Here is a 25,005-nt window from a genome sequence, read left to right as displayed (position 1 = left end):
CAACCATGCCAGCTGGATGAATGGTCAGAAACAAGTTTAGCAATGTAACAACTATAAGTACAATCAGTAAGTATTATACTTTCTCCCAGTTTCATACTCTTCTTCCATTTTAGCTGCTTGGTTTCTGTCATTTTATTTGACATGAACACATTATTTTCAAAAAGAAAAAAAACTGTGAATGTATTTTTAAATGCACATACTTACACAACTCATTTGTAAAATTTTTGGATATGGGTGTGTAATCTGAAGAAAAAACAACCTAAGGAAGGCATAAGGAAATGCACTGAAAAAGAAGTCTACCCATATGCAGATATTTCAGTGCTAGGGAAAGTAGCTGTTGCACATCACATGTGAGAGCATAGAAAATAAGGACAAAAAGGACTTCCTAAAGTCATCTAGTTTATATCTCTTGCCTTAAGATGGGATCAGTTATAACTACACCATTCCCAGCAGCTGTTTGTGCTTGAAAAATTCCAAAGATGGAGATTCTGCAGCTTCTCCAGACAATCTATTCCAGTGCTTAAACATCCCTACACTTAAAAAGTTTTTCCTAATGCGCAGACTAATCTCCGCTGCAATTTAAGCTCATTATGTCTCGTCCCAGTCCCAGTGGACATGGAGAACAGTTTATTCCCTTCCACTTTGCAGGTAATCACAGGAGACTCTAAAGACCTATTACATTTCCTGTGTCACATTTGTTACGTGCTTTCGTATCTTTTCATTCTATAGGAAAATGCACGATATAGTCAGAGTGCAGCACGCAGTCTTATAAAATAAGACATATTTCATAGTAAATGTCTTTAGCATATTAGTTATAAGAATAACTGGCTAAGTCCTGTATTTGACTTTTCAGTTCTAAATTCCACATAGCTAAATGTATTAAAGTATCACTTAAATATGATTTTGAACAAAAAAAGTCTGTTGTGTTTCAGAGCAAATGCCACACCACCCGAAGACGAAAAGTTATATCAGTTGCATATTGACTAAAAAATTACTAGCGTTGTGATTATGATTATACTAAACAACATAAAAGCAGCTAATGGTGTAATCACCAGAGCAGATGCCTGCTAGTCAGAAGAAATAGGTTCTGCTCCAGACCACTATTACCGATCACTCAGTGGTGGGCATGTCATTTAGGCCAGCATTTTCAAAAGTGCCCAATAGTAGAAACACCTAGTTTTTGGGCATCTAAATCAGTAATTCAATTGTTGCATCTGTTAACCGAGTGACTACACAATTCCTCCAGCCAAACAAAATCCTTAATTTTCAAGGCAGTGAAAACTAGTAGACACTTATAGAAGTGTGACAGTTCAGCAAGATGGAGCTAGCAATAGCTAGACAGCTTTACAAAGGTCACTCTCAATAGCATCACTTGAGTCTTTCTGTTCACATATTTGAGCTTAGAGCAGGGACTGGTTTTGCCTGGGGAAACGTATGTCATAGCACAAAATTTTTTGTATATTTATTATAACTGCAGCCGTAGCAGGACAAAATATCATATCTGAGAGGTGGCAGAGCTAGAGACCTGCATGTAGTACCTGTACACTGATTATCCTGACTCACCAACAGAAAAAGTACACTTACCAGCATGCTTTTGTAACATTCAGGGCACAGATGCTGCTTGGCTTCTAATACCATAGTGTCATGAGGCTCTTGTGAGACACAACCTGGGATACTTTTCCCTGCAAGCAGTCAACGGTGATGGATGACTCTATCAGAACGATGGCTATGACTCCCTGTGCTCTGTACAGCCCTCGACATTCTGCTGAAAGCAGTGACTTAAGGAGCTTTTTTAGATCTCAATTCCTCTGATCAAGAGTCAGTATATCCTGTTCAGCTGCTTGTCATATAGGTCAGAAAAGGCTTGTTTCACGATTTCTTTGTCTTCCAAACCTTTGTCTTTGCCTGTTTTTTGGGGAGAGAGCTAATAAAAGGAAGATTAATCTTATAAAAGAAATGTCTGCATTCCAACTGCATATATTCCTACCTAAGACATGGACACCACCGTTGCCCTGACCAACTAACATTTCTCTTCGGTTACGCCAGGTTGTCTCACTGCATTTTCTACAGATTCTAGTTTGTTTCAAGCACCTACATAAAGCACCCCAGCACTCCACAGAGAACAGCCATACCATCCAACCGGTTTCATCCTATCTATCTGTGACTACCTGTGTCCACTGAAGCACCAGTTCTTAGTACATTAACCATTAATGCAACAGGTTCCCTCTCCTGATGCTTACCCAACAAGCAAAAAATTGCACAGGTGGTATCATTTTTGTGTGCGTATGTTATGGGTCTACTTTGTTACCTAAAGCACTTGGAATTCCCCTCATACTTTCTCTTCTGCTTTCCCTATTTTCTCTAGTTCTTATTTCACTTCCCCCCCTCCCACATACTCACACACCCCTATGGATGGTTCTACCCCTGTATCTCTCCACTATATCCTCCTTCCATTTCACATGTTCCTTTTTTCATGTCACTCATCTCCTCTTCATTATTCCCAGCCTACTTCTATCTTCACACATTGCTTATTTGGACCCATCCTCACTTCAGGTCTGCTTTTCTTTTCCACAAGTATGGTCGTTGTTGTGCTTCTAAGTAACATCAAAATATTATTTTTGTGGGTTCAATCCTGTATTCTGTAATATTATACTCTCTTGGCTGAGGAGGGATGGAGAGAGAGAGAAACAGCAGATATTGCATGTCTGGTTGGCAAATATATACATATTTATATGTGCTTATAAATACATTGTGGTCTGGAATAGTAAGACAGCTCGAGAGTGCTCTTAACACAAGAGTCTGCTGTCTCAACCTACAATCATTTCCTGAACTAGGGATTTTGCTTATCATTTTTTTGTTAGTCATTTTAGTAGAAACACTTAGTTCCCAAGTTTATGCCCCAAAACCAAAGTATAATTGCATTCCTCCACAAAAAAAAGCATTGTAACTTCCTAAGCTGACATCAAAAATACAATCTTTGTCCAACATCTTCAGCAATGTAGTCATCTACCAAGAGTGCAAAAAAGCCTATTAAAATTTGAAAAAAAAAACGGGAACAGTGTAAGTCTATCAGAATAGAGAACAGGTGCAACTCTAGTGACTGTGGTATTCTTTTTCATATTCAGCAAGATCTTTTATTCTTTTAAACCTATTGAAAACAGACAGTTTTAAGATTATCAAAGAATCCAGATCTAGCTCATGACAAAGTATAAAGTACTCCACACACATTTACTATCTCTGCCTGGTAACGGCTCAACACTGCAGAGCCCAGCTTCCTCTCCATCACCACCTTCTTTGGAACAATCCGTTACCATTTCCATTGTCAACAAGTTTGTTTTCTTAAAGGTAATAAAGTACTCCCGCTGGTTATATGGCCACTGTTATTTCAGAACAGAAAAGACTGAAGCAAGGTATGAAACCAGTCATCATTTACTTTCAAAATACCCACACAACAATCATCTTGGATAAGATTCATAGAAGCAGTCATGTTTCCTTTTGTCCCTCCTTACTGTTCACTACAAAGTTTCTGAAGTACTTCTCAGAAACACCTGATATAAACTACTTAAGGAAGATATAAACTACTTTTAAAGAATGATCTGGAAGTCCGTCCTGCAAACAGAGTTGGAAGAAAGAGCTTTTATTGGTGCTACTAATCAGAAAGCATTTATTTTGATTTCCACATGCCAGACTGGAATATTCAGCGCAGAAAAATATTCTTTTTAGTTGAAGACAGATTTGCAGATTTATTCTCTTGATCAGATCTATATTCTTGTTTAGAAGAAAAAAACAAAAGACAAGAATCAGACAGACATACACAGAGTACCTGAAGTGTTTTCCTACTACTACTTTCCTAACAGAAATTCTTAAGTTGTCTAAGTTTGATCATTTCTCCCTCCCGCATTCCGAATCCCCAAGTGGCTGATATAAAATTCTGATTACAGATTACACTTCTGACCAAGTGGTAATAAGGCAAACAGAACATATGGAGAAAGAACATATTGCATTGCTGTTGTGGCCAGAATGGCATTTGCACTCTTAGTGCTGTTCTTCACTACCTTTATCTGTGATACTACATAAACTTTGGGCTCTCAGGTCAAACTTGCAGGCTCGGAACAAACCAACCTGCCAGAGCCCAAGGTCTCCATTTGCTTCCCTCTACCCTCAATTCTTCACATGCATGATTAACCTTGGGCTTCTCTACAAATACACAGTAGTAGTAGATGACAAACCAAAGAGTACTACGTGCTACAGAGTTCTCACCTTCCTCCAGAAATGATAAACGATTTTTCAGTAATACCAAGTCATCAGGATAACCTAGCATTCCTAACACAAACTCTAGGCTTTCACAGCACTGTGAAAACAGTACCTGAATAGTTAAACATCCTCAGGTAAGGAAAGTATTCCCATCTTACCTCACTGGGAAAAGACAAAGGTTAAGAAATTTCCCATAATGAAGTATCTAGAACTCAAGAATTCTTACAACTCGAAAGTCAAATGTTTGTTTCGCAAACAGTAAAGGTTATTACACAAAATTTGTTTTCAAAAACCTAGGATGTATATTTATTGAACAATTCTGAGAACATTGGAAGTTTTCATAATTAGGATACTACAAAATGTCATAAGTTGTTATGAAGTTGTATAAGCAAAGTTGCCTACAGGAAAGAACTAGTTTACCTACAGACAGCAGTTAAAGTAAACACTGATTCACTACTGTTCTAAGCAGAAAAGTAATGACAGACTATGACATACTGCAACATACAAACAAACATTTCTTAGTTAAAAATAACATCAATACAAGGATTGTTCTTCCCCCTTCTATTGTTTTAGTTTGGTCTTGTTAGGAGCAGGTGGGCAACTCTTTTGTAGAGAAGAGATATCACCAGAAGTCTAAGTAGACCTGAAACAAATAAACCATGTTTCAGCAAGTAATTTGTAGAATATTCATAAGCAGGTAAAATATTTGACATTCCATAAATGCAAGAGTGTGCAGAAAGATAGCATTCACTTGTATCAAGATATGATACATAACTCAGTGACTAAAAGCCTGACCTTGCCAATTATTCTTTACATAATATGGCACCATCTTGATGCATTTAAGGATGCATCATGCAGAAACACAAGGTGATTCAAATTAATATGCAAAGAGATCACTATGAAACAACTAAAACTATTAGTCTTGTTCCAAGTAATCGATTTTTAGAATAAAACAGATGACTCACACTGCTGTAACGTTAAAATATATACAAAATTCTTAGTCACCAGAGACTAGTGCCCTAAGGTTGGCACAAGCAACTTATAAATGTCAGAAAAGCATGTAAACCTTGTTAATGTTTTCAGAAATTCATTTAAAGATAGAAACAGGTCCAAAAAGATGCCTGTCTAAATGCATTGCAATTACGTTACAATTATTTTCCAAATACACAGATATGCTCTGTCTTTTCTCAGCTCATTACTGACTCAAACAATTTGCCCTTCTGGGATCAATTGTTTGCTAATAAATAATTGTTTACAGTCACAAAATGATATTAAGGAGTATTCTTATTAGTTTTCCTTCTACAGTCTAATAAGATTCAAAACTAGCTGATTCCCAAGAGTCTAACCTTAACCTTGCTGTGTTTAACAGCCCAGGAAATGATGAACCATCTGTTTCAGAAAATAATGGAGGGCCAAGAGGAAATATTGTTTAATTGTAGATTAACCTCCTCATACAGCAGAATGAAGCATCTACAGAATTAGCAACCATAACTAGCAAAGAACAAAAATAACTGAAAACAGCTCTTAATATTACAAGACCAATAATAAGTATTCTTCTATCACCCTTTTTTTTTTTTTAATACCTCCCAAATGTATATATGAAGCAGAACCTGATTTTACAAATAACTATGACAAATTATCTCTGGACTTCTTCTAATGAGGAAAGCCACAGGAATAAGAACTGAAAGTTATGTTTTTATTCTTCCCTATCAGTATAAAAATTTAAAAATTTTAAATTTTAACACAAACACCTCCAAGTGAGAGATGGCACGTTTATTCTTTTGTAATTTTCTCCCCACATCCACACAGTGGGGAATTAGCTCTCTGAAGCAATACATAAGTCACTTCAGAGGGAAAAAGGTCTTGAGGTTTTAGACTCAAGAACTCCGATCACTGATATACAGCTACTTACAAATTCACTGAAGTAATAAACAATAGAGACAAAGGTAAAGCGTAAGACAGTCTGAGTACTAAAAGAAGAAATTAGCAGGGACAAACCACAAGATTTTGAAATTCTAAACTAATCCCACGCTAGCAAAATGAAGAGTAGTGCAATTCTACAATGTTAGTTTTTCTAAACATTCATGCCAAATCCTTTACCTCCAATAAACAGTTAGCCCCATTTTGACAGCAACAATGACAGAAGAGCGTTAGAGGGCTGCAGTAAACTCCAAAACACAAGGACTGAGAAAGCCCTTTACTTGATTTTACAAAACCTTCCTAGAACAAATTCATTCTGTACCCAAATTCATTCTGACTGTAACAGCTAGGCATGTAGTCAGTGTGTTTCATTAATTTCATTAACCCTAAATTTTAAATATCCAAATACTGTAACTTTTATTCAAATTGTTTTTGAATTCTTCACTTAATTTTTGAAGCAATGAGCTAGCAATAACTCCATAGCTTCATATAATAGCATCTGTTCAAAAGGGATAAGAGTTTGACATTCTTCTTCTACTAAACAACTAGGCACAATTTTATCCATCAGACGTCTATCAACCTACGGATATTGAAAGCTTGGGCAAACAAGATAAAATCAAATCCAACCCTACTGTCAAGCTGCACTATCTACTGGCATCAATAATGCTATTCATGAATTTAAGAAAATTAATAAATCTTGGGATGAATGCTCAGAAAGGCTCAAATACAGGTGAAGCATACTCACTTAGGTTTTGTTTCTGCATCTGTCACTTGGCGAATATAGATACCATCTTCAGGATGTTCAATGTCATCCATTTCATACATATATGAAGAAGCTATTGCAAGGGTGGTTCCATCGTTGCTGAAGGCAAGTGATGCTATGCTTGTGGGATACCGATGGAACTGACACAGCCGTTTCTTATTAAAGGGATCCCAAATATTTACAAATCCATCAGAACCTCCTGAAAAATTAATTAACAAAACCTGTTCATAAATTATAACTGGGAGAACTGTAAGACTGAATACATACAGCAAAGAAAAAAGAAGAGAAAACTACCTGTAATTACTTTGTCAGTCAAAGCACAAAGTTATACAGAGTTGAATAACACAATGAGTATTTTCTAAAACCTGTTAAAAAAAATTAACTCTCACTACATAAAATAATTTCAAAACCCTGCTCAAAGCAAGAAGTATGATTTAAAGGCCTATAAAGTAAAGGCATATCAAGTAAAGGCTGACCTGTTTAAACAAAAACTTAAAGAAGCTGATGTACTGAAAACGTTTTTTGATACCAGTAAGTAATAAAAACTGAGTACTCTACCTGTAGCAAATGTGTTGTGGACATTATGGAAAGAAATGGCATTAACTGGATAAATCTGCTCAATGTTATTCTCCTTCAAACGGTGACATTTGAATGCGTATTTCTTCTTCTGTATTTCTGGACTTGGATCCAAATATTCCACTGCAACACGACCTTCAATAGAACTTAAAACATAGCCCTACAAAAGAAAATTGGAGTTATGCATTTTAGAAGTTTAGAATAGGAGAAAAGATAACTTTTTAAACACACAACTAATCTTTTATTATTCTAAATTCAAATAAATAACATGTAAACTATCTTATGTTGTGTACAACTGGAAATTATTTGTTACCACAGAGCCATGGCATCATCAATAAAATCTGCTTCTAATAAAAAACTAATGTAGGAAAAGCTTTCTGGGAAATTCTCACTGCACCACAAGTTAAAGCTTACAGTGAGGTTTCTAATTACCGCGGCAGGTCCAAACACAGGTTGATTTGGGGAAAAAAAAAAAAAAAAGAGTTAATAGCCCCTTGTATTTGCCCACCTATCCCACAGGACTTAAGTATCTCAAATATTATGGATACTCATGGGACTGTTTAGTTTCAGAGTTGCATTACACTACAATTAGTTCAGAGCATTATACTGTCAACTAAACGCTCAAGGCTGAAACAGTATTTTCAATGAAACTTGATCATAAAGTGGTGCCCACTTATCCAGTTAATTATAGCCCTGACTTAGAGCAACTTAGAGCAACTTAAGATTCTTGTATTAGAACTTCTGAATTAAATCTATAACAGATCTTGTCAGAAATAGGACTTTAGTATCTACCTGTAGCAAGGTTCTTCAAAATCTGGACTACACTACAATCTGGAAGATCAATTTGTTATACTACAACTAGAACTGAAAAATAAAAATAAATAAATAAATAAATAAAAAAGAAAACATTCATGCCAGTTCCAGAACAAATAACTAGGTCTCCCAATGCCTATAATTTCACTGCTTACACTGGGAAACTCTTCCACATTAGTTCTTGTTTATGTCAGAGTAAGCTGATCTTGCTTTACTTTAAAAAGGGCTAGAAACTGCAGATACACTATGTTAACCTACGTGGAACAGCTGTATGATCACTTAAATTGTACAATTCCCTCTAGATAATGGGTCATCAGGTCTTGAGTGCATGACAGTCAGATTTGAAGAAAGAAAATAAAAGGAGGGAAGGAAGAAAAATATAAGCCACATTCACATAATTTTTTATGCTATCCCTGTTGAAGAATCTAGGGCTACAACGCATAAAAGCTACAGAACAAATCCTAGTCTGTCTTTCCCTCTTCTACTGCAACTTCTCTGCAGTTTTTTGAAGGTTACACACCAGTATTGTAATGTATTAAATAACCAGTTTAAAACAACATTATCAAGGAAAAAAAAAGAACCTGAGAAAAAGTAAGTGAAAAAAACATGCTGGTGAGCAGGGGTGGCAAACATTCCTAAGCTACGCTGCTCTTCAAAAGAGAGAATCTGGAACAAGGAGTGTAAAGGTGTCAAGAGTTCAATTATGACAGCATAAAGATCAAAAGTATTTTTTAAAATGAGAGAAAGAGGCAGAAAGCTTAAATAAGTCACCATCTTTCCTAAAAAATATTCCACAGAAGTACAATTACCGCCATGGTTCCCATACCTGTTTATTTGGAAATGCTCTGATACAGCGGGTCTGATACTTCAGGCTCGATTCTCTCCGCTGCTGAACGTAACCCATGTTCCGCAAATCCCACACCAGCACTCTCCGACCCGCAGTCCCCACAATTAGTCTGTCTCCAGACACAGAGAGCGTGTACACCTTTCAGAAAAAGATCGCAACATTGTACACTTATTAGCCTGGATATCCATGGTTCATGGTACACAAAGCATCAGCAATATACAATAAAAAAAAAAATACACGTCAATCCATAGCTACAGATTTGTTTCCCTTTCACTTCAGTTTACAACTCAAATTTGGGATAAACTGCAGTAGTGTGCAGTCAGTTACCGATCAAACACCAATTTGGCATTTCAAAAGCTCCCCCTTAACTCTGCATGCTAGTACATGCCTTAACATAAAGCTTAAGGCAGTATCATCCTACATATAACTGATTTACAAAAAAAATTTAAATATGAATATGCACTTGTGAAAGTTTAAGTTTCAAGCACATTTGTTCAATGTTTTTATTAGTCTCTAGATCACAGTGATATCTAAATAACATACCACACATTAGATTTCTGCCTTTGCCTGGTATTACCCCGTTCTAAATTCCGTATGCGTACAGCAGCATTTCTATTTATGTATAATTCAAAAGTGAAATCAATATTATTCAAGTTTTCCTCAAATTATTTTAAGCATTAATAGACAGGAGATGTCAAGCTAAGAGAAAAATATGCACGAGTAACTGGGGAAAAAAGGCTATGGAAATTAGAATTCATCTTTACTTGATGCGCACAGCTTGCAATCTGCACGATCGAGTTGTGATCATGCACTTCAGTCCCCCAGTACTACCTCATATTTTTTTTTGTTTTTCCTCTGTCTGGCAATACCTTTTTTTTTTTTTTTTTTTTTTTTTAACAGAACACCTTATTACTTCAGCTTGAACTTCATGTTAATAAAAGGAAATAAATCATCAAGAAAACATTAAAATCTAATGCAATGTATGCTTCAATAAAACTGAGTGAAGTTGACTGAAGCAATATGCTTGACATCCATTAAAAAATTATGGCTTGGAATTTCAACTCAACTCAAAGTTGGCTCAGAGTTTCTAACTTTTATTTCTCAAATTCCTCATGAAAGTATTCAGCATATAAATTATTCAGTTACTAGCCATTATTTGAGATGCAGTTATCTGAGAATATGTCAAAATAAACCAAGTTTGATCAAAAACTCTGTACTATTAATTGAATTTCAAGTTGCTGATACACAGGCAAGATGGAATCCAGCTACCTAACAGCTGGGCTGTCACTGAGCTGTTAACATGAGGAACAAGGTACAACAAAAACAAGCTTTCACAGAAATGATCTAATGAAGTTAATATATAGGAAGTAAATACTGTAAATACCTCAGAACTAGAATGAAAAGTGTAGGAGATCTGATATTCTGCCAGAAGGATTCAATTTACTATTGGCATGTGCTTGTACAATATAACTGAAGCAACTGATTTCACTTTCGGGTTCTCTGATAAAGCCCAATAAAGCTACTTGTTTCTGGTAGACTGCACCGAAACGCTAAACAAAATAACTCTTCTGATGATTTACTATAAGCGTTTCTGGAGATACTGTTTTCAAAAAATCAGTTTTTAATATAAAGCAAACATTAAGCTATTCATTATCTGGCAGGTGTGTGTGTGTGTGTATATATATATATGTATATATATATATATGCATAAAAATAAAAATAAAGCTTCCTTTAACTAATACACATTTACGAGGCATACATTCTTGCTTTAAACAAAACATGTTTCTCTCTTTAAGACTGAAACATGAAAGTTCACATAAAAGTCGCCTAAAATTTCTGATGATCTCAATTGCCAAATCCCATTTGGATATTAAAAGGACAAGAAAACTGAGCCAAGGGTAATTACACACTTTAACAGGACAGCTTTTTAAATTTCCCTCTCCAATTGGTGTAAAAATTGATCCAAAAATAGTAACAAACATTATATAAAATAAATTTTTATGCAGGTATGGAAACAAAGGCATAAGGAACATTAAATATCTTAAATCTTCTTTACAAACTGATGTCACACCTGTATAGTAAGTATTCTTTCTACACCACACAGTCATAAATCAAATGAAACCATTGTCATGCAGTTGAGTAGGTGTACGCATTTATCAAAAGCAGTATTAAAAAAAATGACATAATGAACCTTGCTGAACCAATAAGCAGCTTGATTCACTGTGGCTGTCCATTATATGATATTCTGTCAGCAATTTATCACAGTTCTTTACATGCTACACACAACTATAAATCAAAACTAGAAATAATGCAATTACTTTATTCTGAACAAAGGTCTCGCCAGAAGTAGATTCAGCTATGTTGTGACAAAAGTAATAGCTATTTAGATGCAATACGAAACATAATGATGGCTCGTAACTATGACTTGACAATATATTTTAACAGAGCTAAATGAAATCTAAACACGGCATAGGCAAAAAAATATTCACATGTAAAATTATCCAGCAATCCAGCCTACATTCAGGAGTCTATGATAAAAAGAAGAAACTATTTTCTTGTAATTCTATTAGTGACATCACCGTAAGCAGTATAAAAACTGGCACACCACATCACCATTAGAAAAGGTTTAAGACATTATATTTTGCCTTTTTCTTTTTGGTCTGACATTAATACAAAGTATTAGAAGAGTATTAGGAGAGTTAGAGTATTAGGAGAATGCCTTAATTTATTAGGCATTAGTACAGCCACAGGTAACTTGCAATACAAGCAATTCTGTCCAATCTTTTCATACAAACGAAAAAACAATTATTATTCTGGGAAGAGTAAGTGGCCTCCTACTATAACTTTATGCACATTTCTAAATAATCAGACCTTATGACTTCCGGAATCTGATCTCCAGAAATCTTAATATTTAATTGTAATATGCACCATCCCTGGCTTAAGGAAGTTCATGAAATTAATAAATGTCTTAATTTCAGATGCTGTATTTGTTAGGTTTTCCTTCCTCATTGGTTTTAAAGTATAAGGATTTGGTAGATCACAAATGCAAAGAATTAAGTTAGGCTCTCCTAGTGATGAAAACTCAAAACCTTAACCTGAAATCTTGCTATATTAACTGAGTACTATTTTTAACATTTCAGTTTGCAACATTCATTCTCACAGCTTAAAAATATCAGAAGTAACTTTTCATATTCAAGTTTCATAGTTTAAGACAGCATGCTGTACACTGTTGTTTAACCAGTCACTGCACGGACTATTTAACATATTACCTGGGATACAGATCTAGCACCTACCTTTTCAGGTTGAGAGAAAGTTCCTGCATTACAAGGAGTTCTGGGATCCCACAGTTTAACTGTTTGATCCCAGCTTCCAGTCACCATTACATTCACTTCTGGGCAATACTCAACACATCTGATAGGAGCATCATGGGCACCAACAAGGTTTTCTGTATGAAAAAATACAGTCTACGGTAACTGTATTGGCTCCACAAACATTCAAAATACATTGTACAAAGGATAAAAAAAAGCACACATTACTGCAGTAACAACGCACCATCTTCTGACATTCCCAAGGATGTATTAATATGCTAAGATTCCCTTTAAAGATTGCTCCATCTTCAAAAGCATATTTTCCAAAGATCAGACACAATAAATTTAGACTTGTCTCCTGAGATTATCAAAGTATATTAACAATTTTAGGCTGTCATACAAAGACCTACAGTGGTATAAAGTGTTAAGTATCCACCTGATATTACTACCTGTGATGCGGACACTTAATACAGAAAGCTGAATGAGATTTAAGCTTGCACACATTAACAGTAGGACAAAAGAAAGGAATTACAGTTACTATAATAAAATTATTTGACCTTTAACACTTTTCCTTTGTTACGATTGCACACAAGTTTGTCAAGCTCTGGCCACTGGCTGATTTTGGCACATTATACATGCTTCAGGCTGATATTATCTTTCTCTCTCCCCACTGCCAAAGTTAGACAAAGTAGCCCCATAACCTGCAGCAATAAGGCACTGGAAAAGTCCGTGTTTAATTCTAGCAGTGTTTTCTTATAGGCAAACATAGTACAAGGCTATGAAATTTGAAAATGCAAAAACTTTACACTAAGGACATACATTTTGCCATACTTGCGAAAGACCATTCCAAAGACTGTTAAAATACAAACCTTTGAAAATAACATGCTCAGAGATTTAGTAGAGCTTAGCTAATTCCCCCCATGAGACACACATGGAAGAGCAGCACTGTCATCAGAAATCCAACTCAAGAAGTCCTACAACAAGTATCTACCAAACTTTCTGGAAAACTGACAAACCCTTTCATAGCACTGTGCGATACCTATTAGGGCCAGTAGTTGTTCTGCTAGATAAAGGTACATATGGTTTTTGAAGATCCAACCATGCTGAGGAACCCTAAAACATCAGTGCGACAGGCATATAATGGCTTCTTACCCTTCAATTTTCATCTTAAAGTAAACAAATAAATAAATAAATACATATACAAAACAAATAGTGAATATTCATCACTGTAAGTAAAACCCCTAAAAGCTTGGCAGGGACAGATGAGGTCCTTCTATTAAAGGTACTGTAGCAGAGTCTTAACTGCACCAAAAGGAATCCTGCCTGTTCAGCCCTAGACAGTTCTACCTTGGTGATGAAAGAGGGCTGCAGTGCAGTGTTGAGCACTAATAGTGACAACTTAAATCAACAGGAGCTGTACCCTGAACACGAAATAGAGCATAAAATGCAAAAACCTTGTGAAAATAGACATGCTAAGCATCTTACCTTTGGTGTATGAAGGCTTTTTTTTTTTTTAATATTTTCAAATCTAGCTCTATGTACCTCAGTACCCACTTCTACAAACAAGGACACCCCATAGACACATTGTCAACATACATGATGTTTGCAAAGCATAAAGATTAGCTTCACATAAAAGTCAAAGAATAATTTAACTTCAAAAGAGGAGTGAACATCAGTTATTAGAAGCGATGAATACAGTAGGTATTCTATGGAAAAAAAAAGCATGCTACTGTATGTCATAAGCCAAATAATTAATAGCTTCATATGCACAAAAGCAAACAGCCACCTTACTTCTGATTCATGTAGGACACAATCTTAACAACAATTTTTACATCAGGAGGCAGGGGATGAGAGGGGGAATCACGTAATGCATAAGTCAACGCCATTGTACTTTACCTTCCAAGCAAGAAAAAGCTTTAGGAACCACATACACCTTTACTGAGGCTAGACCGACACTAATTTTTAAACTACCATTATGCAATGCACAAAAGCAAACGTGACTTTTCTCACAATGTTTCTGACTGATCAAGCGAAATACTTGTACCACTAACCAATATATATGAAGAGGTTTATCAATTAAAACCTGAACTACGGCTAAAAGGAAATATCCTCCATCTGGAGAACTATAAACACATTTCACTGCCTTCCTTTCACTAAGTATATAAATCTGAAGTTTAGTTCAATTGTTTCAAAGAGCCCACTTACAGAAATCAATCTGCTTACCTTGGTCTGTGTTTAGATCATGCATTTTCAATTGCTGATCTAATCCTCCACTCCAGGCATGGGTTGGATCCTACAAAGTAAAAAATTTCACCTTATAGCCTGCATTAAGTACCCCTGGCTGATACACATTTAGTCTCCTGAACACGTAACAAATGACTTTTTTTTTTTCTTTCTTTCAAAAATTTAGGGAAGATGGAAATTAAGATATAACGGTTAAGACCTGACCCAGATCTTAACTGGGCAGATGAAACAGGCAGATGACAGAAGCTTTAAAAATGTTCAAGTTAAGTGCTTTGACCTATATAACATTTTTTTTAATTTAAAAGGAAAACTAAAAAATAATGAAGTTAGAGGCTATATCAAGCCATTTTCACTTCTGTAATAACAGAACACACATAATGCTTTTTTTTAAATGACCACCAAGTCAGTTCCAATTGAAGCTTATTCCTTTTAAAACTAGTTTAGAAGCCAGAAACCATATGAGGGCCTGTGTGTTGATTTGCAGTACAAAACCAGTTATATGCCAAAACAGCTAGTAAAAAAAAAAAAACACAAGTAGAATTAAAAATTTAAATTGATCCTTACAACATACAGTAACACATCAAGATCAAGTCACAGGAAGACATGCCAGAATAAAAAAAAAAAAAACTACTTGAAACTTTCTATTTCATACATTATATAAAGCCAGAAGAAGAAGTGTCACCAATAAACTAAGGATACTTCAAATCCAGTACATTAAAAATACAGAAAGCAAATATTTGGCAAATGGTTCATTTGGAACAATGAGCCACTGTTTCCTAAACTAGTCAGTATGAGAAGGTTAATAATAATAATAAAAGTAATTTACTACTATAGGGAAATTTATGGTGAAAGATTTGTGGGAATACACTACCAATGCAACTCTTTTTAAGGAGCATGCAAACGATTTACCATACCATTGCAGAAAAAGCGTAAACAAACTCAAATTATTTCATCTACCACAGGTAAAAGCACATATGCAGGCAGTTACATCAAAAATGTTTGTAGTTCTTTCGACTATTGTGTTTTTTATTTAAAAAAAAAAAATTATGTTTGTGTCCGCACCCTTCACAGGAAATACAGACTTAGGACTAGATCAGGTTTGTTAAAAAAAGAACAGTAATTAACAGAAGCATTAGCAGAAGCACAGAAAAGGGTTTTTTTAAAGCTAGATAGGAACTATCCATTTAATTTGATAGAATAAACAATTTCTCATATACCTTAGGCACCATAAATCTAAAAACAGCAGAAGGCACTTACATAAAAAGCACAGTCAAGGACAGCTCCTGAATGTTGATATTTGAGTCTCATGGTGTTGGCAGGAACATCATAGAGCCGGACAGTTGTGTCCCAGGAGGAAACAAGCAGAAACTGAGATGTATTTGGACTAAACTTTACCGACGAAATACCATCATCTGGAGTTTGGTTTAGTTTGAACTCGTTTGACCCTGTCATCTGAAGAAATGATGATAAAGCAAAGGTATAATTTTAGTGCTAGCAAGAACATTAGTCCAGCAAGATAGTCAAATCACTGATCCATCTTAAAGGTAATTTAAAGGAAACGTGAGAAGTTTGCTAGCTTTTCCACAGAAAGTGGAGAACACCCAGATTTCTGACAAACTGCTTAAAACTGAAGATACTAATCACTGTGTCCTCAATGAATTCCTCCTGATACTGTAAGCTTTAAAGTTTAAATATCAAATATAACATGAAATAAATAGTACAGGATTCTGACAATAATTACTGTATTTAAGCTTGGACATATAATATTGTTACTTATAAATGTATTCTTTCCCCTACACACACTGTATTCTATATGTAGTATAAATATATTTTTAAAAGTAGATAATCATAAATTACTGTAAGCATTAAGAAGTTATTTAAAAAATGCAGGCAAAAAGGAGTCTGATTTGAAATATCCTACAAGAAGCGTTCCTGATCTGGTAGGACTTTCATAAACTTCCAAGAATCACAATTAGATCCTCTTTTAAATAACTTCTGGTTCTCTGAAACTTTCCAGTACTTCAGCTTCCATAAGTGCTACAAAATAGCTCCAACAAAACAGCTTTAACATTTTTTTCTTAGAGTCTAAACACTGTCAGATAAGAAAGGAGGATTAGGCTTTGTGGGGTACTGAAACGTAGATCAAACGTGTAAATGCAGAGCGACAGGAAAAAAAACAATTCAGTAACAGATCAATGACTCTAAAGATAATTGCAGCAGTCACACTTAATAGGACTAGCTGTGTGGACAAAAATTCAAAGGAGACTATGAGGCTATGAGCAGCAAGCATCATGTAGAGAGACAGTGCAGGTCTTGCAAATGCTCTAAATGAAGAAACTGTTCATTATATGTACACCGACAAAGTCTCCAAAACCTTTTAAAATGCTTTCCATGGCCTTAACAGTACATTTCCCCTCTGGGAAAAGGGGCCAAGAAGTGAATTGGCCCAGATTTTCTTTAACGCTATCACTCCTGAAATTCTATGGACAATGGCAGAGGCAAGATTAGAGTTCTGACAACAAATCAAGAGACAAGGTTCAAATTCAGTGCACAGTTACTCTACTTCAACCTTTTCAGTCACTGTGAACAATCAGGTTGAATAAAACATGAGAAGTACACATTTTTACACCAGAAAAATTTCCTAAGCAGAACTTTGGGAAGTGTTCTGTAAGCCACCCTTCAAAAAAAAAAACAAAAAACAAAAAAAACCTCCCACACAGATGTATTTAAACACCTTCTACTATTTAAACATTACATGAAAAAAAAATCCTAAGAATAGAAAACAAAAACTACCTTCTTAACTCTTTTTCAGCTAAGTTTTGAGATTTCTCGGCCGAAAGACAGACATACTTGAGAATCTGCCACACTCATTACCATATGAATACTGGTAAAGTATTCACCTTTATCACACTTTAAATGGTAAAATGTACCTAAGTGAGTATTTCAGATGAATAAAAAAAGACACAAGAACTAAAGGAATGGAGAACAAGCAAAACAATTAGACCGGACACACTAATTATCTTGTCTACTTGGGGCAGACAACTTAAACAAGCATAAGATTTGAGGTGCCTGGTACAACAGTTACAAACCACCCCAAAAGCAACAACAAGTAGTGGCCCAGGAAGCAAACTTACATCAGAGACCCGAAAGGACCCTCCGATGCTATTTTTAATCCGGAAAAACTGTGCCAATATTAGAGCATATACATAACCTATCTATTACTAGTCTTTTTTAAAAAAGTAATTTCATACCAATACTTTTTCAAAAACGCAGCTTCTTCACAAATAGGACACTAACAGCAGTAATTGTCATGCCCGTCTCAAATAATGAAGTGCTGATTCTTAGCGCCACATGAGATACTTAGCAAAAGCACATATAGTGAAGAAGCACACTGATGAAACCGTGATGTTGTTTTAAGTACAAGGTGCATCTTATTCGGCCTGAAAAGCCACTTAGCTAAAGAAATCGCTATGATTTTATAGCTCCTCTTAACATGATACAGTCAAACGTTCAACGAGAAGATAAAGGTTTCTCGAACGAAGCGGAGCGCTTTGCGGACAGCGATGCCACGAGCCGAGGGCGCGGAAGTACCGTTTTCATGATGCACGAGTTTCCCCCGCTGCTCGGGACAGCGCCGAGATAAAGCTCTCCTCCTGCGGCAGCGGCGGGTCACGGAAGCACCGAGGCGGCGGCAGTCCGGCGGTGCGGGGAGCTGGGGGGGAGGCGAGAGCGTGAGAAGGGCCCGAGGGAGGCCCCGGGAGCCCAGGGGCAGCGGTCGGGGCGCCCGAGCAGAGCCGGGCGGGGAGCGGCACTACCGGCCCGGCCCGGCCCGGCGCGCAGCGGCGCCCGCGCCGCCCCGCGCCGCAGGCCCGGCCCTGCCGCATAGGCCTCGGCGCCCCTCCGCCGCGCCGGGAGAAGCGGGTGCCCGCCCCGCCGGCACGACCCGACCCCGAAAGACGCGATACGGCCCGGGCCCGGCGCCGGCGCCGCGGGAAGAGCCGGCCCTACCTCGCCGCCCGGTTACAGCGCCTCCGGCCTAGCAACAACCGCCGCCGCCCTCGCGCGCGCCCTCCCGCCAGCCCCTCCCCGCCGCACGGCGCCACGCCGCCTCCCCATTGGCCGATTCGAAAGGGCGACACGACGCGTCCCGGCGTGCCCCGCGCGACTACAACTCCCGGCGTGCCAGGCGCGGGCCGCCTCCGCCTGCCCCGCGCCTGCCGGCAGGGACTACAAACCCAGCATGCCTCTGGGGAGCCGCCGGAAGGGGGTGGCCCCCGGCGGGACCGGGCATGCCGGGACTCGTAGTCCGCCGTGAGGGAGAGGGGCGGGCGGTCCCGCGGCGGAGGGACCCCCTCCCGCTTACCCTTCTCATTGTTAATTACCGTTAATTGTCATTTATCCGGCAGCCGGGGGGCGGCAGCCGGGGCCTCTGCCTTAAGCTTGGGCTTAACCGCGGTTAAAAGCGGTGCGGCCGCACTGGGGGGCCCCCGGCGGCGGCGGCCCGGGAGCCGCCTGCCGCCCCTCACCGGGCCCCGGCAGCGCCGGGTCGGGTCGGGTCGGGGGGCCAGGGCGGCGGCGGCCCTAGGCGGGGGCAAGCGCGGCTCTCGGGTCGCCCCGCGGTCGAGCAGACCGGTTTTGCCCCCGCGCAGGCAGCGGCGAGCACCGAGCTCGAGACACGGGGGTGTTTTCCCCAAATGCCGCCCTCGTGTCGGCCGGCTGCCCGCGGCGTGTTTGGGGAAGATCTAATTTTAGATGTTAGTAATACTGACGGGCAAAACCCAAATCGGAATCGGCCAAAAAATAATAATAACAAAAAAGAATCTGAATCGCAGAGTGAGGATACAAAACATTTGTGTGCAAATACTGACGTTTGCCCCTCCCTGGCATTAAGAAAAGTTGCAATGACAATGTGTCGGAGTCATCTTTGCTCAGACAGCTGCGCATTTGATTTCCAACTACGCAATAAGAAATGTTCACCAAAACCCCCTCGTTACAGTCGCTGTAGTTAGAGACACCACCAAGCTTTAGAAATCGGGCTGGAATTTACAATTTTAAATATTGTTCTCTGTGGGGAAGGGAATGCTCAAATTTCTTTTTCTCTTCCACACGTTTATAATCATCTCGCCTTTTTTTTCGGATCTTTTCTTTCTTTTTTTTTTCGTTACATCGTAAATGTAGCCTCATCTGAATTGTATACAGTTATTGCTACTTTAAATATCCTCCTGCATTAAGATCCGGCGTTAACCACGGAACAGGTGGCCGCGATAAAACATGCAACGGCTCCTGCAATTTAAATAACACTTGACAAAGTATTTACTTTTTATTTAAACGATTCACTTCATCCTCTGTCGAGAGGAAGCTGTAGGTGTAGGTAGTACGAGGGAGCGGAGCCGGTGAACGTTAAAATCAATCACAGCCCGGAGTGTCACATTTCTATTAAACGGAGCTGGCAAGCCCTCTGCATTTGATCGTGGCATTTAGCAGAACGCTCTGCAAAGCATGTGTCGTCCCCCCCCCGGAACCACTTCTGCGGGCCGCCCGCCCCCTCCAAGCCGGCCGCGGGTGCGGTGCGGTGCGGTGCCCTCGCTGCGCGGCCGCGGCGCCTCAGCCCGCTCCCCCTTCCCCAGCGCCGCAGGGGCACCTGTGCGGACAGGGCCCACCTAGGATTTCCTGGCAGGAAACGCGGTAGCAGGAAAATAAGCCCTCGGCATTAGGTGTCTCAGCCTGCAGGAGGGCGAGGCGGGGGTTTGGGGCGCGGGTGGACGCCGCTCCTGCTCTCCCCACGCAGCAAAAGCCCCGGGTGCAGGTACCACGAAGATTTCCCGCTTGTGGATTCTGCGTAGCGAAGGGGGAGAGGCTGCAACGACGGCAAGGCAAGGCGCAGGGCAACGGGCAGGAGCGAAAAGCGCTCTGCCCCGGCGCCCGTCGGCGCCGCCCGGCTCGGCCCGGCGCGGGAGCTTCGTCCGGCGGCGGCCGCCGTACCCAGCCCGGGCGGCGGCGGCGGCGGCACCGCTTCCCCGGCGGAAATACGCGATCGAGTTGGCAAATTTACAAACGAGGCTTAAAACGTTTTATTCTTTTCTTTAAAAATATTTACAGATCTGAAATAACGCTTTTTAATTAATTTGCTTTCAAGTGGCAGGATGAGGACGGGGGGCGGTACGGCGGCAGAGCCGAGGGCCTGCGGCGCCCCGCTTTCCGCCGGCGCGTCCCTCCGCCCGGCCCCGCTCCCCCCCGCCCGCGGCGCGGCCCCCGGCCCGGCTGCCGCCCGCCTGCGCGGGGCCGCGGGGCGGCGCGGGGCGGCGCGGCCCGACGGGGCGGCCGCGGCCGGCGAGGAGGCGGCTCAGTAGTCGATCTTGTTGTAGAGGTTGTAGAGCGGTAAGGCCGAGAGGTTGCTGCCGGGGTAGTAGAGAGGGGCCGGGAAGGCGATAGACCGGGGCACCGGCACCCGGAGCAGGGAATTGTCTCTGAACACCAGCGGCATGCCCACCAGAGTCTGCGCCGAGGCGTGGGCCATGTTGGCCGCCTCCAGCTCGGCCGAGAGCTGCCGTTTCCACTTGTTCCTGCGATTCTGGAACCAGGTCTTCACCTGGGTCTCGGTGAGCTGCAGGCTGGAGGCCAGGCAGGCCCGCTCCGAGCTGCTCAGGTAGCGCTTCATGTCGAAGGTGGACTCCAGCTGGTAGACCTGGCTGCGGCTGAACACCGTGCGCGTCTTCTTCTTGGCGGCGCCGGCCTGCCGGTCCCCGCCGTCGCGCTGCCGGTCCCCGCAGGAGGGCGAGGAGGGCCCCAGGGGCTTCTCCTTCTCCTCCTTAAAGTCCTGTTGGGATGGCGAGAGGAAGGGCATCCGCTCCGCGCTGGCCGCCGCGGCTGCTCCGCTCCCCTTGGCGTTGCCTGCAACAACGGGGGATAGGGGGGGATGGCACGGCGGGCCCGGCACGGGCACACGGGCACACGCACCCCCCGACGGCGGGCCCGGCACGGGCACACACTCACCCCCCGCGACGGCGGGCCCGGCGGGACCCAGACCAGGACAAGCCCCCCCGCTCCCCCTCCCAGCCAGGTGCCCCGGCCGCGAGCAAGCAGCCTGGCGCCTCCATCCCTGGGGGAAAGCACCGCCTAGGCCGGGGGAAGGCACCTTCTCCTAGCCCGTACCTGTCCCTCCAGCACACACGTGTGCTGTACATAGATAGATAGATGGATGGATAGATAGATGGATAGATAGATGGATAGATGGATAGATAAACATGCCTCGGTGAAGGCACCTGAGTACCAGGCTAGGAGGTGCTTCTCTACTCGACACGAGCTGGCAGAATTTACTTTACAGCATTGCATTTCATAGACCGTTTAGTTAGAAATAACGCTAAAAATAAACATCTTTCTTCCCCTTACCCGACCGCTGTAAACGAGAAGACTCTAAGAAAACTAGCGTTATCCTTCATGTGAAACGGCTGCGCGCCCCTTCCTCAGAAGAAAATTAACCCAGGGTGCGGTGGCAACAAAAGGAGAAGGACAAAAAGCCACCCTATTTTTCGAAGGAGGTCCCCCCTCCCGCCCCCCGCTTCAGCCAAGGACCGGCGCAGATCCGGTCTGCCCTGCAAACAACGAAAGGCAGCGGCCAGAGCCGCCCGGGCACACGAGGGTGCGGACACGCCGGGCCCGGCCCGGCCCTGCCGCCGGCGCCCCCCGCCCGGCCGCCCGGCACTTACCGAGACAGGTGAAACTGAGGGGCTGGTGCTTGTGGCACGTTTCCTTGGGGCCGGGCGCCTCGGGGCAGAAGCAGCCGTGGTGTCTCCAGCTCTCCTCGGGCTCCTCGTCGTCGGAGGACAGGGAGAGGTTCCTGGGCCGGGCGGGCCAGGCGGCGGCCGCCTTGGTGCCGGGCTCCCGGGCGCCGTCGGCGCTGCCGCTGCCCAGGATGGACTGGATGGTGAAACTGGAGAGGGGAGCGGCGGCCGGACAGCACTTGCTCGGGTCTTCTTTGCTGCTCATCCTGGGCTCATAAGAAATAAGAGGAGGAAAGCTCTCCCTTTAGAGGCGCCGGGGGGGCCGGTGTGCGGGGGGGGGGCCCGGGGGGGCGGCGGTCCGCGGCGGGCTCGCTGCGGGGGGGGTCGGCGCGCCGCGGCCGGCTCTCGCCGCGCCTGCCCAGGCGGACTGCATGCTCCGTCCCCCGCGCCCCTAGTGATCGGCGGGCGGCGGGGCTTCATTTGCATGGAGGTGGCCTCCGCCGCGCCAATCACGGCGGCGGCGGCGGCGGCGGCGGCGGCCGCGGAAAGTTTGGGAGCCGGCGGGGCTCGGGGGGGCCGGCGGCGGCGGCGCCCCGCGGGGCCCGGCGGCGGCGGCGGCGGCGGCTGCACCCCGGCCCCGGAGGGGAGGCGCCGCGGCCGCTCGCCGGCGCCCGCCGAGCCTCCGCGCCCTCCGCTCGTGTGCCCGAAACGGACGTGGGGCTGAATGCCTTATGCGGGCCGGGGGGGGGGTGGCGGGAGAGGCACCTTGTGCATATCCGGGGATCTTCACCCTTCTGCTCATTAGAGAGCAAAGAAAAAACTGTTTCGGTCTGCTGCCTGCGCGGCAACGCGGCGAAAAAGCCTCCTTCAAGAAACAGGTTCCGCGCTGCGCCGCGGCCGATGAGCGATGTTTGACGAAATGCCTCCCGCGGCCGCTTCCCGGGGCGCGGGGAGCCGGCGAGAGGGGAGAGGAAGGGAGCGTCCTCCTGTGCCCGGAACAAACTTTGTCGGGACTCAGGGGCTCTTCCCTCGGAGGGAATGGGCGACCCAGATTGCGGCTCTACCGCCACCCCGCCCTCCCTCGGAAGGGCAAATATCCACGTGGGATCCTGTGGTCGGGGCGTGGGAGAATAGCCGGTGTGCGGGGGAATAGCCTCTGTGCTACAGCTGCCTCCAAAGGCCACGCGGGCTCCTTCCCGGAGCCGCGGCCGGGCCGAGCGGGGACACGGCAGCTCCCGGGCGCTGGGCAGGCCCTGGGCACCCCCTTCCTCCGGGCCCGGCCCCGGCCCGGGCCGCGGCTTGCCCGCCCCGTCGGGGCGCTGGGCTGGGCCGCCCGCCGGCGCCCCTCGCCCGCCGGGGGCCGGGGACCGCCTCGGCGCGGAGCCGGGCGAAGCAGCTCCCCGAAGCGCTGCTCAAAGCCCCCTTCAGCCCCGGCTTCGCTCGGCCGCGGCAGGGTTTGGACGCAATTGCCCCGTGCGCAGCACGACACCTGCCCCCGCCTCGCCTTGCCCCACCGGGCACCGGCGCCTGCCTGCGCTCCAGGGCTCGCACACTTCATTTTCTCGCTGCAGCGATTTAAAAGCCCCCCACCCTTGTGTCTCCCTCCCCAGCGTGGCCACCCGTGTCCTTGGCCGCGGGCGGTCCCCGTCGCCGCCCCCAGCCCCGTCCCCGCAGCCCGGTGGCTACTCTGCAGACCTCGCGTGTAGCCGAGCCCCGCCGCGCCGCGCCGCGCCGCGCCGCGCCGACACCACGTCAGGCCGTGGCGGCCCGCGCCGCGCAAGGCTCCGCGCAGCAAATATGTGAGATTAATTAAGATCGAGCGAGTTTCGCCATTTGTTGGACTAGTGACCTGCGCACGGCGCTGAAGCACAGCGCTCGTAAACAGCTCAGAGAAAATAACACTTCGGAGCTATTGAAGCCCCCAAGTACAATCGGGCGGCTATTGCGCTACGAGAAACGAGTGGCAAACGATCCTCGAGCAGCAAATCCCGGCGCGTTTGACTGCATTAGTTTCCAGGTGTATGTATTGGCCTGTGCGTGGGCCCTGACACCGGGTTTTTAACCCCAGCCTGGCCGAGCGGCAGGAGGCAGGCAGCGAGGCAGCTCCTCCGCCCTCCCCCGCGGGGGCAGACGGGGTTTCTCTCCCCGCTCCCCTGGGCAGGGGCAGCTCCCGCTTCATCTGTTGCTTCTTCCCACAGCGCCGTTGTTCCCCCTCTCCAGAAACATACGAAAAATCAAATCAGGGAAAGCAAAGAATGAGATGGAAATATACAAATCAATAGAGACAAATGTCAAGACGTTTTAAAATGACATTTTCATTAACTCCAAGTCACCATATTATGTCTGGTATATTGAATAAAGTACTTATAATATAATTAGGTATAGCGAGATGACGACTGTTACCCAGACCAGCGGCATAATCTTTAACTACTTAACTACTTGATAGACTCATTAATGGACTAATTGATTAGCAAAAGTGTTCCAGCTCCTCCTCTCCCTGTGAGGGGCAGGTGCTGTCCTGTTTTACCACATTAACCTTTTCAGTGCTTTTCAACAGGG

At 43.5% G+C, this 25,005-nt stretch overlaps 2 protein-coding genes across 4 annotated transcripts in view; both read right to left on the bottom strand.

Moving 5' to 3' along the window:
• Window positions 1-3,610: 3,610 nt before the first annotated feature.
• On the bottom strand, window positions 3,611-18,429 carry BUB3 (BUB3 mitotic checkpoint protein). Of its 2 annotated transcripts, XM_013954423.2 has the most exons (8): window positions 18,317-18,429; window positions 15,983-16,177; window positions 14,705-14,774; window positions 12,467-12,618; window positions 9,153-9,311; window positions 7,496-7,673; window positions 6,920-7,136; window positions 3,611-4,897 (listed from the first exon to the last, which is right to left on the bottom strand). In XM_013954423.2, exons 1-8 carry the CDS (start codon window positions 18,323-18,325, stop codon window positions 4,888-4,890), a joined length of 990 nt encoding a protein of 329 aa, XP_013809877.1. In that variant the 5' UTR covers window positions 18,326-18,429; the 3' UTR covers window positions 3,611-4,887. The 2 variants fall into 2 exon arrangements, with proteins under 2 accessions (XP_013809877.1, XP_013809879.1); XM_013954425.2 differs by lacking the exon at window positions 3,611-4,897 and having other exon boundaries at window positions 6,916-7,136.
• Window positions 18,430-21,068: 2,639 nt separating this feature from the next.
• The window catches only part of HMX2 (H6 family homeobox 2), a 12,030-nt gene continuing 8,093 nt past the window's right edge, over window positions 21,069-25,005 (bottom strand). Inside the window, exons 1-2 of one of the 2 annotated variants that reach the window (XM_067299568.1) lie at window positions 22,432-22,728; window positions 21,069-21,616 (exon numbers count right to left, since the gene is read on the bottom strand). In XM_067299568.1, coding sequence (XP_067155669.1) covers window positions 21,069-21,616; window positions 22,432-22,711 — 828 coding nt within the window. In that variant the 5' untranslated portion in view covers window positions 22,712-22,728. Of the gene's footprint in view, window positions 21,617-22,431; window positions 22,729-25,005 lie in introns of those variants that run through there. The other variant, XR_010884669.1, reaches the window with a different exon arrangement.

This window comes from Apteryx mantelli, chromosome 7 (assembly GCF_036417845.1).
Source record: "Apteryx mantelli isolate bAptMan1 chromosome 7, bAptMan1.hap1, whole genome shotgun sequence".
Lineage (NCBI taxonomy): Eukaryota > Metazoa > Chordata > Aves > Apterygiformes > Apterygidae > Apteryx > Apteryx mantelli.
The sequence above is the reverse complement of the archived record's forward strand: the minus strand, read 5'-3'. Positions and strand labels throughout refer to the sequence as shown.

Coding starts and splice junctions, on each gene's coding strand:
- BUB3 (XM_013954423.2), bottom strand. Junction 14,775..15,982: donor TCCTTGACTGTGCTTTTTAT/GTAAGTGCCTTC, acceptor TTTACTTTGTAG/GATCCAACCCATGCCTGGAG. Junction 12,619..14,704: donor TGATCTAAACACAGACCAAG/GTAAGCAGATTG, acceptor TTTTTCATACAG/AAAACCTTGTTGGTGCCCAT.